Here is a 14,139-nt window from a genome sequence, read left to right on the forward strand (position 1 = left end):
TGAATAAGAGTTGGATGGGCTAGGTCCCAAATGCTTGGCCTCCCACCGACTCTCACTATAGTTCCCAATGTGGTGAGTCGAAAAGTGCAGATCATCAACATCAGAATTATCTATGGTACCTTATTTAAAATGCAGATTTGGGGGTTGACAACAAAGGCCAACTCAGAATTCAAAGCTGGGATTATCATAAACTCCCCAGATAATTCTAAAATTTAAAAACCAGACATTCTGTAAGACTGCTGGCCCATAATCTTCAGTGCTAGTGCTGTGAATGACAAAGAAGGGCTGAGCAGATGTTCCAAATTAAAAGAGAATAAAGGGATATGGCAATTAAATGCAGTCCATGAGCCTGAATCAGGGAGAAGTTTTGCTCTAAAGGACATCATTGGTACATTTGGCAAAATTTAACTATAGTATGATACAAAGTAGTATTGTATCAAAGTTGAATTTCCTTATTTTAATGTAAGAGAATGTTCTTGTTCTTGGAAAATATATGCTGAAGCTCTTTAGGAATAAAGGAGCATTATGTCTACAAAAAATGGATTGGGGGGAAAATACAGCTAGGTAGGTAGATAGATATAGTTCTTTGTACTATTCTTGAAATTATTTAAAAATTAAAAGTTGAAAAAAAATTGAAAAGAGAAAGCCTAGAACAAACTGAAGTCTCAGGACTGTGCCAACTTCAACCACTGTTAGAAAACTGGGAATTACTGAAAGGCTTTAGGTAGTGGCATTAATCAGATTTCTGTTTTTGATAGATTGCTTTTATGGTAGTATGAGAGGTTGAATTAGGATGACAATATTGGTGGCAAGGAGACCACTTAGAAATCTAAAGTGCTTCTGATAAATAAGCACTGAAAAGAATGCTGGTAGTTAAGGTGGAGAAAAAAGGGATTATGCGGTAAAATCAGTTGGATTCAGTGGCTATCTAGATATGAGTGGTGGAAGTGAAAGAAGATAAAAAGATAACTATTAGGTTTCTAGCTTGGGTAGTTATGTAGATAGTACTGCTACCAAAGTTAGAGTGAATACAGAAGGAACAGCATTCAATGTGGGATTAGATGAATTTGAATTTGGCTACAAGGGACATTTAAGTGAAGACATATACAGATAAAGAGGCTGAAGCTTTGACAAGAGGTCAAATATATGTATAGATATGTATTTATATATTGTATATATGTATGAGGTATATACACATGTATATGGTACAACAGTATGACATAATCAAGATCAAGTTCATGAAAGGCTGAATCTAAGAAGGCTTAGTTTAACAAGAATAAATTCAAGGCTCAGTGCACTGGACCAAAATATCAAACCAAAATTGAAGAAGTAGAGAATGGAGGAGACATAAGTTATCAGTGGCACTATGAAAATAAAACTTTATAGGTTTGAGTATTTGTAAATCCAATATGTCAATATTTTAGGATAATTTTCAAAAAAACATATGTAATCTTAGACTGCATTAATGGAAATCTGGTATCTAGAAAGAAGCAAATGAGAATGATAATTTATTGTACACAGTCAGGCTTCCATATCAATGGGTTCTGCATCTGCGGATTCAACCAACTGTGGATCAAAAATAGTAGGGAAAAAATTCCAAGAAGTTCAAAAAAGCAAATCTTGAATTTTCTGTGCACTGGCAACTATTTACATAGCATTTACATTGTACAGGTCTTATAAGTAATCTAGAGATACTGAAGGATATGCATAGGTTATATGCAAATACTGCGCCATTTTATACAAGGGACTTGAGCATCCTCAGATTTTGCTATCCGTGGGGTTCCTGGAACCAGTCCCCCACAGATTCCAAGGAATGGCTGTCCTAGTTAGATGACACCTGCAATACTGTGTTAAGTTTCATTCAAGCTTGAATAGTGATAGAAAACAGTAAAATATAATAGTAAAGGGAATCATATTATGGATGGCTGAAAGAAATGGAAGGAAAGTATCGGAAATGATAGCTTTAAAAAATATTTATGATCTGTCATGTGGAAGAGGCATTACATTTGTTCTTATTATTTCAAGGAGAATTAGGGAAAATGAGTCGGTCAGAAAAGTTTACCTTTAAGGTCTCTTCATTCTTTTTTGCTTTGTGTTATTAAAGAGGTGAATTAAATTTACAGGGACATATGTTTTTAACTCAACATAAAAAGAACATTCCTCTCTAACAATGGAATGAAGTGACTGCAGTTTGGTAAACTACTTGTCACCAAGTGCAGTCACTCAAAAGTTGGATGCGCCTGGGTCCTGTCGTCAGTGGGAGGTGAGAGTAGGATGCTCTCAAGGTTTCTCTCTGCTTTAAGATTCAATGAGATGGGAATGAAAAGATTAGACAATGAGATGAATATTCTTTTTTTTTTTTGACTCGGTAAAATTACAAGAAATCAAGTTGACATATAAGGAAGTTCTACTGTCTTTTATATTTCTAGAGTTAGAGAGAAAAATAAAAATTTGAGATTCAGAATTTCTGGGAAGGTGAATTGTTCTTTGGCTGTCTGATTTGAAGATAATCTTCTAGTTTCTTATGTGTAAATCTTGACCAGATACATATTAAATAGCTCACATTCAGATGATAGGTGACCACTCATTAATGTCTATATTCCCATCTTATTCACAAACCTTGATTAGGGAACTGTCTTCTGAAATAATCAAATGTACAGTCATCTGATATATCTGGCCTTGTATCTAGAAAAGATGGTAAAAGTTCATTAGTAGCATGAAAATAGTTCATTGACTCTTTTACATTTCATATTTTTATCTTTTTCTAAATGAAAAATGCTAGCAGATAATATGTAAATAGTAGTTTAGCTCAATGAAATTAATACAAACAGTTCTCAAATCTTATATGATTTTTGTTGCATTTTTGCTATTTATAGTAAGGTCTAAAAAATGTTCATACTCTTTGGGTCAGCAGTTCCTTTCTAGGAATCTATTATAAATAAATAATTAAGACTATACACAAATAGGGAGTTAAACATCTTCATTGTTGTTTACAACAGAAAAAAATGTTTAACAATGGGGGTGGCTAAATAAAGGTTCACTAATACAATGGAATACTTTGCCACCATTTACTAACATGCAAAGAAGTTAATAATATCCTGTACTTTTAAATGAAAACATAGGTTGCAAAAAAACCTGAAGATTAATTATAACCTGTGATTAATTAACATGGAGTGTATGTGTATAGAAAAAAGTCTAAAATAAGGATTCTAAAATGTGTTCTTTAATTTCTGACATTAAATTTAACAGAAGAATATATAAAAGTTACATATAAAAAGTGACTGATTTGCTTGGCGAAGTAACCATTTGCTCAACGAAGTAACCATCTTAATTATAATAAAATTCTCTCCTTTCCTAGGTGTGGTTCTTAGTTCCATTTCTATTTTTAATGAGCCTGCTGTATCATAAACTAAGTGGATTTATGTACTTGTATATGTACTTTTAATTAAGTTACCTGAAATTCTTTTTGAAAATAAGTGTGGTATAAATGTATAAAAATTAATACATACATAAAATTAAAGAACTATTTTAGACAAAATTAAAATATTGTTTAAATTTTATGAATATTTTTCAAAGGACCTCAAGTAAAGATAATGAGATAAAAATTAAGAAAAAAATATACCAGAAATGTTAGAGATTCAGAGATTTATGTTGGACTTAGCAGATTCCTATAGAAGCAAATGAATAATCCAAAATTTAATTTCTCTCCTGGCTCATCACAAAAGGACCAAGGTGTTTTTTAAAACATATAATCCCTATATTCTGTTTTGGGAAAAATCTTTCAAATCGGCGATATCTCTCAAGTACAGGGACCACTCAATCCAACCCTCCAGTCTAACTGACCACTCCCTTCTCTGTGCTCCCTTGGAACACTGTCCAGACTATAGGCATTGCACTGGTAACACTGCACTTAACTTGTTTATTTGTTTGTCTCCTCCTATTAAAAGATGAGTTCCTGGGAATAAGAAATGGTATAGTATATTCTTAATATCCCTAGCACAAAGCACAGTGATAACCTCAAAGCTGTAGCACAAAAAAGTGTTTGTTGAGGAAATGAATTAATTGTTTATGAGAGGGTAAAAGCAGAACATTACCTGTCACATCAGAATTTGATTCTTTGTGTCTTTGAACTAAATGTCCTTTTTCACAAACCTAATGGAACACAGAACCAGAAGGAAAGCAGTACTATATTATAAACATGAAAATGAGGTATATTTTCTATGATTTATCGTAATTTTCAACATTTCTCATTTTATCCTCATAGATTTAGAATGGACAAAAATAATCTTTTAAATCAGAGCCTTCTACTATCTTTCACAACACTACTTTTCTTCTACAACAATGATAAAAGAAAATATTAATATTGTATTTTGGCATTAAGGGGAGTTTAAATTTTTTTTTACTTCATATAGAACTTATTTATGATGAGAAAGAGACAAAAATGTATGCTTATAATCTCACTTAATGAGAAGAATAAAGATGTAGCAAAATAAGCGTGAAATGAGTGAAACTATATAAAATTGTATGAAAAGGTATAAGCAATTACAAAACTGTGTTTATATAGAAAAGTTGAAAAAATATTTTCTTGTAGCTTGTAAAAAAGTTCAGAGTAAGAAAGATCATACACATGACATTGCTGTCTATCTTGAGAGGAGATACTTGCCAATATGACCCAGTTGGACTAAAAGAGACACAAAACACCATAGAATTGTGACTGTTAATCTTGAGTAGTCTACAAATCATTATGTGATTGTGAAAACATTTTAAATGATTCCCAACTTTTGTTTCTGCATCTGTGCTATGTGGATATTAGAAAGAACTTTCCAAAAGGGCCTGAGAAAAGAACTGAAAACATTTTGCCAAGATGTAATGCATACCAACTCATGATAAAAAGTAGACTATGAAATAGTTAAAAGCTAAAATCCTCTTTTTAGATAAAATTGAATGGCTGCCAAAAAAAAAAATTGACATAATCAGGATGAAAATGGGAGGAAACTGTAAAAATCAAAACTTGATTGTTGAAGGGAGAGAGCAAAGGAAATATTCTAGAAAAAGTTACACGAAGTTAAAAGTAGCAATATTATATAATCATTATAAAGAATTTGGAGAGACAAGGGGTGAAATTAGGCTGAAAAAAATTCACTTGTAATAAGACTTGATTCAATGAACTCTTGATGTCATTTTTAGCCCTCTTCCTTTGATTGAAATAATGCTATGAACCATAATAAACTATTATATTTATCTCATAGAAAATCACCAGGCCAGTGTCCTTATGAATGTGATCTATAAATTCTAATCACAGTAATCTATAATTATTTGTTTTTGCTTAAAGTCTGCAAAATTAATTATTGAAAGTATCCTGGTAGGAAATAAAGTTAACTAAAATACTCCAATATTTTTTTAGGGATATACTGATATCTTAACAAGCAATCATTTAAAGTAAGAAATAGTTCAAGAGCATGAACTTAAGTTGACCTCAGGCATTAACCTCAGTTAAGATGATACTGTTCACTCTTTTTGCCAAAGATTATTAGAAAATAATAAAGGAGGAAAAGAGAAAAAATTTCAGAAGTTCTTGGGAAATTAGATTCCGTTAATTCAATCCACATTTAGCAGATGACAGTGTATTTGGTGCTCAGTATCTGCTGAATGAACTTGTGACTGCTAACTTTAAATTTCCCACTGGATCACTGTTATTAACTCCAGAAATATCTGAGTAGAAATCTTTTAAGTCTGGTACTCAGGTCTTCAACTTCTGGGATCTCTGCAAGTAACAGATGCTTGAAAGATTGACTGATTGGATCCAAGGATGATTTTTTAGATCCCATCAACTAGGGATGTTGTCCTTCATCTGTGTTTGTCAGGCTTATTTCCCAACTAGACGATTCTGTTGAACTCTGGGTACTAATCTTTCCCTGCTACCCCTTCCATACCTTCTGGAGCTATTTATTGTTCTTTACGTATTTGTTTCTTTAGTGACTGGCTGGTATATTTTAGCGAAGTCCATTACCCCCTGAAGTGTTAAACCTCTAATTTGCTCCCTGAGGGGTGCAGACTTGGTTGTGCCCCATTCTCTCTGGGAAGGCAGTGGTTTTAGCAGGGTTGTCTTTGACACCTTCCCTGATCACACCCCGCTGTTAAATTCCACTAATTTCTGGCTGATAGGTCTACTGTTTTCAACAGTGCCCTGGGGCATAAATTGCTCTACAGACTAATCCAATCAAATTTGGGCTCCTTTGAAGGAATAGTTTCCCAGGTCAGGGTTTCAGATTTGTTCTGATGCCACCTCAGACTCCTCCCAGCTGTTCTCCTCCCCGCCGTTCTCTCTGGTGAACTAGCCAGCCTACAAGTTTAGCCTGTTTCTCCAATGGATTTACCAATCTTCTCCGAATTGCCTTTTACTCTACTTCTACTGTTTCTGAGAATGCTGTTAAGCTTGAATTTCTCCAAGAACTGTTGCAAATTAAGTCACTTATTTTGGGAAGACATTAGGAGCTATCTGTTTTACCTGGTTCCCCCGACCAAGGAAAAATATTTGGTCTATTGTGTCATTTAGCATCTCTGTTGCCTTACTGACTTTCTGTCTACAAGATCTGTCCATTGATGTCAGTGGGGTGTTAAAGTCTCCTACTATTATTGTATTCCTGTCAATCTCTTCCTTTATGTCTGCTGCTATTTGTTTATGTATTTAGGTGCTCCTATATTGGGTACATTTATGTTAACAAGTGTAATATCCTCTTCTTGTATTGCTCCTTTTATCATTATATAATGTCCTTCTTTGTCTTTCTTTATGTTTTAAAGACTACTTTGTTTTAAAGTAGTACTTTGTCTGATACGAGTATTGCTACCCCTGCTTTCTTATTGTTTCCATTTGCATGAAATACCCTTTTCCATCCCCTCACTTTCAACCTGTGTTTCTTTTGCCCTAAAGTGAGTCTTGTAGGCAGCATACTGTACTTGTGGGCCGCATATTGTAGGTTCTTGATTTTTTTATCCAATCTGCCACTCTGTCTTTTGATGAGAATTTAGTCCATTGACATTTAAAGTAATTATTGATAGGTATGTACTTATTGCCATTTTAAACCTTGTTTCCCAGTTTTTGTCCTTCTTCATTCATTTCTTCTTTGTTTTCCCTTTTGTGGTTTTATGGATTTCTTTTGTATTATGCTTGAGTTCCTTTCTTTTTGGTTTCTGTGAATCTATTGTATCTTTTTGATGTGTGGTTACCCTGGTTTTCAAGTATGTTAACCCATAACTATATCTACTTGCTTTAAACTGATAGTCATACAAGTTCAAACACATTCTAAAAGATCTTCATTTTTATACTCCCATTCCCTACATTTTGTGATTTTGATGTCCTATTTTACATCCTCATCCTTATCCTTTTACCGTTAATTGTAGTTTTAATCATTTTTGCAATTTTTTTGGATTGTTTTTTCATCTATGTACTGACTTATTTAAGTGATCTTCAATCCTTTTATATATTTGCCTTTCCTATTGTGATTTTCCCTTTCCTATAGATACTTGCTTCTTTTCTATCTAGAGAAGACCTTTCAATATTTCTTTTAGGTTAGGCTTAGTATTGCTGTATTCCTTTAGTTTTTGCTTGTCTGAGAAATTCTTTCTCTCTCCTCCTATTCTAAATTATAATCTTGCTGGGTAGAGTATCCCAGGGGCAGGGTTTTCTCTTTCAGGACTTTGAATATATCATGCCACTGCCTTCTGACCTGCACAGTTTCTGCAGAGAAATAAGCTGATAGTCTTATGGGGGTTGCCTTGTAACTGACTGCTTTTCTCTTCCTGCCTTTAGAATCCTCTCTTTATCTTTTGCCATTTTAATTCCGGTATGTCTTGGTGTGGGTTTGTGTTCATCTTCTTTGGGACCCTCTGTGCTTCCTGTACCTGGATATCTGTTTCCTCCTTTAGATTTCAGGAAGTTTTCAGCCATAATTTCTTCAAATACATTTTTGATCCCCTTCTGTCTTTCTTCTCCTTCTGGAACCAATATTATGTGTAGGTTGGCATGCTTTATATTATCCCATAGATCTCGTATATTGCTTTCACTTTTCTTTTTTCATTTGTCTTTCTGTCTGCTGTTCTGACTGATTGATTTCCATTATTCTGTCTTCCAGATCACTTGTTCATTCTTCTGTGGTGCTTAGTTTGCTATTCATTGCTTGTAGATTGGTTTTTATCTTGGCAATTGACTTGTCTAATTTTGATTGGTTCCTTTTTATAGTTTCTAGATCCTTGTTACAGTGATCTGCCTTTCTATTGATAATCTTTTTAAATTCCTTTAGCATTTTTATTACCTCCTTTTTGAACTCAGGGTGTAGTAGACCACTGAGGTCTGTTTCATGATTTGTTTATTCAGGGGATATCTCTTATTTTTTTAATTGGGAGCAGTTCCTCTCCTTCTTTTTCATTTTACTTAACTTTCTCTGTCTCTGGATTTAGGAGAAATAGTTATCTACTGTGGTCTTGAAGGGGTGCTTTTATGTGAGAGTGTCCCTGTATAGACTGTGTGAGTTCAATATTTTTGGTGTGAGGGCTAGTTTTGGTATGGATACCAGCCACATCTTTCCTCAGGGTATGCTGGCCATTATCCCCTTGATAGGGGATGGGATTGGTGTTGTGTTGTCCAGAGCCTGCACTGGATTTTGGGTGGGGCCTCCTCTTTGCTCTGTGGCTGTCAGAGCCCTGCTGGGGGTGGGGTCTGCTCCCTGGTTGTTAGACTAGAAGCCCTGAGGGTTGGGCTCAGTAAGACTCTGTTGCCCTTAAGTAAGTATGTGCTCTGTTGCAAAGGAGGTGAGCACTGAAGCAAGTGAGGTCCATGTAGTCACAGCAAACCTATGTGCCACCATCGAAGGCATCCACAGTTCTTCCCAGAAGCAGCCCAAGGCCTTGTCTGTTCCTCCATTGTGTTTATCCCAGCCTTACTGCTAGGCTGGTGCTGGGAGCTGGGGTGTTGTGGCTGCAGGAATTGAGGTCATTGTGTGGCTGCCTGGGGCTGCTCTCCCAGGACCTGTCCACCCACAATCCAGCTCCAAACTGGGGTGTGAGGTGGGAAGAACCAGAGCACTCTCACAGGGAAAGGAACCACTGTGTATTCCTCCCCAGGGGCTGTCTGCCAGAGACATGCGATTCTGTGATGCCACTTGGTGAGTATGCCAACAAAGTCTGCTGCCGCTGTACCTGTGCCCCACTATGCATGTGCTGATGATGGGCTCTGAGGTTTGGCCTGGGCCACACCCCAGACTCTCTAGGCTGTCTCTGTGCAGCTAGACTGAGTTCACTCCCAGGGCACATAAACCCGAGATTCAGTGCCTAGCCACTGCACATATTTGCTGCCCCACCCGGCATGTGCTTCAGGATGGGAATTGTGATGAAGTGGCAGCCTTCAGTGCTGGTCTCTTTCTGCCCTGACTGATAGCAAGCCAGCACATGCACACGCCTTGAGACCAGAATCCAGGCCCCTCCAGTCCCTCTGTCTGTCCTGGTGGAGTTCCTAGCAGTCAGGGGGTTCCCAGGGTGAGGGCTTGCCTGTGTGGACCCTCCCTCCTTCAGATACCTCCCAGGGGCGTCTTGTGTCCTGATGCCTTTTTTTTCCCATCCTACCCAATGACATGGGGATCTTTCTTGCAGCTTTGGTTGTATAAAAGAGATCTTCTGCCAGTTTCCAGTTGGTTTTCTGTGAGAATTGTTCCACATATAGATGTGTTTTTGAGGGGAGGTGAGCTCCACATCCTCCTACTCTGCCATCTTAATGCACTTATGCAAAATTTCTGATGTGTCTCTGGAGCTAAGAGTGGGGACAGTGGCACTCTTCTCTCAGTGGTACCCCACTTGAGGAGCTAAGATGTAGGTAGAAGGAGGGCAGGAGCCTCAGGTCTTCTCTATTTGCCTCTTCCAGTGTGGAACCAACAAACAAACACTTTACAATCCAAGACGGGTGATTAGGACCAAAATATTTTCAGTGATGTAGCACACAAAGTGGAGCCTTCTTTTCAAGAATGGGGTCTGGGTAGAAAGAAGGGAGCCGCCACCTCCTGACTGCACTTACCTGGAACTTTGCTTCAACAACAGGCAGCTGGAGACAGGATAAGAAATACGCAAGCCCAGCCCTCTGGCTGGCATCTGTGGGGAGAGCAGACCCTGTGTCCTTGGCTGCACTCTTCTGGAGTAGAGTATCATTGAGCTGGGGGGCAGGGAGGGGAGAGTCTTGATTCAAATACCCCAGGCTCTCACTGGTTGTTTTTTTGGTTGTTTTTTTGTTTGTACCCAATTTTAGTAGGTTTTCCTGAATAGATGTTTTTTCATTTGCTGTATGCCCTTAGGACCATTTCCAGAAACTTTAAATTTTTGTTTTTTTAAAAAAATAATTTTCTCTGATTTTTGCTGGTGAGTGGGTTTGCAGAGATCCTCATGCTATCATGATGGAAGGCAATCTCTCAGCACCATCTATTTTATACTCTTGTTTTCCCATTAATTTTTCTTAGTTTTAATTGATTTCTTCTTGCTATCCTGGATACATCTTTGTAAGATGCCTCAAATACTTTTCCAAGTAAGGTAAGTATAAGTGAAATTTAAATATAGCACCTTAATAAGACCCACCTCTCATCTGTCAAGATTCTTTTGTATTTTTATAAACAGTAAATAATATGAGCAAAATTTTAATCATTAATTTTACCTGGGGAAAAATCATGAAGTCTTCCTGGGTATAAGAGGAAATAATTTGCCATTCTTGTTTTATTTTTCAACAACTGTTAACAACCATATCAATGAATATTTACCTCTTGCTCTTCTCTGATGCCTTGCTATGGTAGAGTTTCTTCCCTTCTTTGTTTTCAGATGTTTTTTCTTGTTTTTTATCTAGGTAAGAGAATCATATTTAAAATCATTATTTAATCACTATATCAAAGATAGTATGTATGTATGCAGACATAAAACTATCTTAAGACTTCCACTTCTAGGAAGATGAAGTACTCTTCCTCTTCTTTCCACTAAGTACAACTGAAACCCCTGGGTATTACATACCAAATAAACACAAGAGGCTCTAAAAGGTGAAAAGAAGAAGGCAGATGATGAGGGACTTCAGGAGCAGAAGAGGAGCATGATGGTGAGTAGTTTCATGTGTTTTCTTTTTGCCTCATGTATCCCAGCCTTAGAGCTGGAGAAGTCCGCAACCCACAAATGCCAAGGAGTGAAGAAATAATGCCTGAAAACTGCCCAAATTTGATGAAAGACAGGAAGGTAAATATCAAAGAAGCTCAGTGAACTCCAAGTAAGATGAAATTTGAAAACCCACAGTAAGTCACATAAACTTTCAAAGTCAAAGAGAGACTTTTGACAGCATTAAGAGAGAAGCAAATTATTACATGCAAGGGATCCTCAATAAGGTCATTATCAGATTTCTCATCAGAAACTTTGGAAGCCAGAAGACAATGCAAAATAGGGAAAAAACCCAAAAAACAAAAAACAGCAGAACTGTCCTTCAAAAGTTAGGTAGAAATTAAGACATTTCCAGATAAACAAAAGCTGAGGGAGTTTGTGACCATTTGACATGCCTTGAAAGAAATGCCCAAGGAATTTCTGCAAGGTGAAATGAAAGGACTCTAGATAGTAACTTGAAGCTGTAGAGAAAAATAAAGGTCTCAATGAAGTTAAATACACGGGAAATTATAAAAGCTAGTACTATTGTAACAATAGTTTAGTTTCAAACTGAATTTTTTGTTGTCTACATGATTTAAGAGAAAAAAAATTAAAAAAAAGCATTTATTAGTATAAAATTAGTATTAGACTACTGTCACTTTTGTCTATAACTCTAAACCTTATTTATTACATAATTTAAGAGACTAATACACTTAAAGAATTATTAGTTTATGTTTTTGGGCACACAACGTATAACTACGTAATTTGGTGACATATACAACTGAAAGCATGGGAGTGCAGCTGTAAAGGAACAGAGTTTTTGTATGTTTTGAAGTTAAGCTGGTGTAAATTCAAATTAGAGTGTTATAACTTCAGGATATTAAATGTAATCCCCATGGTGACAACAAAGAAAAGACCTATAGAATATACACAAAAGGAAATAAGAAAGGAATTTAAACATTTCACCACAAAAAAATCAACTAAACACAAAAGAAGACAGGAATGCAGGAAATGATGGACAAAAATACTATAAGGCATATAGAAAACAGCACAGTGACAGAAGTCTCTTTTTATCAGTAATTATTTTCATTGTAAATGGATTAAACTCTCCAATCATAAGACAGAGACTGTCAGAATGGATAAAAACATATGATCCAACTATATTCAGTCTATAAAAGACTCACTGAGATCCAGAGACACAAACTGGTTGAAAGTGAAAGGAAGGAAAGAGATATTCTATGCAAATAGTAACCAAAAGAGGGCAGGAGTGGCTCTATTAGACAAAATAGACTTTAAATTTAAAAATGTTACTAGAAACTACTTTAAAAAGGATATGTTAATAAAAGATTCAATACAGCAAGAAGACATAACAATTATAAACATTTACATACCTAATGACAGACAATCAAAATGTATGAAGCAAAAACTGACAGAATTGAAGGGAGAAATAGACAGTTCTACGATATAGTACGAGACTTCAATACCCCACTTATGATAGGGAGACCAGTCAGACAGAAGATATATAAGGAAAAAGGACTTAACACAATGAGCCATCAAAACTTAACAGACATATACAGAACACTGTACCCAACAACAATAGAATACACATGCTTCTCAAGTGCATATATAGGACATTTTCCAGGACAGAACATATGTTAGGCCACCAATTAAGTTTTAATAGATTTTAAAAGATAGATAGATATCATACAAAGTATCTTTTCTTACCACAATGGGATGAAGTTAGAAATAACAAAAGGAAAACTAAAATGTTCAAAAAATTGTGGAAATTATACACACACTTTTAAACAATCAATCAATGAATCAAAGAAGTCACAAGAGAAACTAGAAAATACTTAGAGAGTTAGTTGAATGAAAATGAAAACACAACAGAGCAAAATTTATGGGACACAGTGAAAGTAGTGCTAAGGGGGAACTTTATAAACACATTCAAAAATGAAAGATCTCAAGTAAGTAACCTAACTTTAAACTTAAGGAACTAGAAAAAGAAGAAAAAATTAAATCCACAGACAGAAGAGGAAGGAAGTAATAAGGATTAGAGCAGAGATAAATGAAATAGAAAAACTAGAGAAAATCAATGAAACCAAAAGTTGATTCTTTGAAAAGAACAACAAAATTGACAAACCTTTAGCTAAATGGACTAAGAAAAAAAGTTAAATTACTAAAATCAGAAATGAAAGTAGAGATATTACTACCAATTCTACAGAAATAGAAAGGATTATAAGAGAGTATTGCAAACAAGTGTATGCCAACAAATTGGATAACCTAGATGAAATGGACAAATTACTAGAAACACAGAACTTACCAAGACTATCTCATGAAGAAACAGAAAATATGAGTAGACCTATAACTAGTTGAGGAGATTGAATCAGTAATCAGGATTCTCCCAACCAAAAATAAAGCCCTGGACCTGACAGTTTCTTTGGTGAATTCCACCAAATATTTAAAGAACTAATGCTGATCTTTCTCAAACTTTTCCAAAAAACTGAAGAGGAAGAAACATTTCCTAACTCTGTAAGGCCAGCATTACTGTGATACCAAAGCCAGACAAAGACACTACAAGAAAACTATAGACCAATATCCCTTATGAACACTGATGCAAAAATCCTCAACAAAATAATAGCAAACCAAATTCAGCAGCATATTAAAAGGATTTACACCATGACCAAATAGGACTTATATCTGGAATGCAAGGATAGTTTTAACATATGAAAATTGATCAATGTAATACACCAAATCAATAGAATGAAGGAAAAAAAATACATGACCATCTCAATTGATGCAGAAAAGGCATCTGACAAAACTCAACACCCTTTCATGATTGATTTAAAAAAACTCAACAAACTAGGCATAGAAGGAAACTACCTCACCATAATAAAAGCCATCTATAAAAAACCTACAGCAAACATCACACTCAATGGTGAAAGACCAAAAAGCGCCTCCTCTAAGATCAGGAACAAGACTAGGATG

The 14,139-nt window shown here is 35.6% G+C and overlaps 2 protein-coding genes across 2 annotated transcripts in view; one reads left to right on the top strand and one right to left on the bottom strand.

The window, feature by feature from the left end:
* CYREN (cell cycle regulator of NHEJ) overlaps nucleotides 1–14,139 on the top strand; it is a 118,046-nt gene that overhangs the window by 62,965 nt on the left and 40,942 nt on the right. The window contains exons 4-5 of the mRNA XM_059933342.1: nucleotides 9,121–9,161; nucleotides 11,163–11,253. Coding sequence (XP_059789325.1) covers nucleotides 9,121–9,161; nucleotides 11,163–11,253 — 132 coding nt within the window. The remainder of the gene's footprint in view (nucleotides 1–9,120; nucleotides 9,162–11,162; nucleotides 11,254–14,139) is intronic.
* The window catches only part of AGBL3 (AGBL carboxypeptidase 3), a 122,409-nt gene that overhangs the window by 35,335 nt on the left and 72,935 nt on the right, over nucleotides 1–14,139 (bottom strand). Inside the window, 4 exon segments of the mRNA XM_059933343.1 lie at nucleotides 2,620–2,685; nucleotides 4,095–4,152; nucleotides 10,064–10,137; nucleotides 10,794–10,872. Of these exon segments, the coding sequence (XP_059789326.1) occupies nucleotides 2,620–2,685; nucleotides 4,095–4,152; nucleotides 10,064–10,137; nucleotides 10,794–10,872 (277 nt within the window).

Source organism: Balaenoptera ricei, chromosome 9, assembly GCF_028023285.1.
Source record: "Balaenoptera ricei isolate mBalRic1 chromosome 9, mBalRic1.hap2, whole genome shotgun sequence".
Classification (NCBI taxonomy): Eukaryota; Metazoa; Chordata; class Mammalia; order Artiodactyla; family Balaenopteridae; genus Balaenoptera; species Balaenoptera ricei.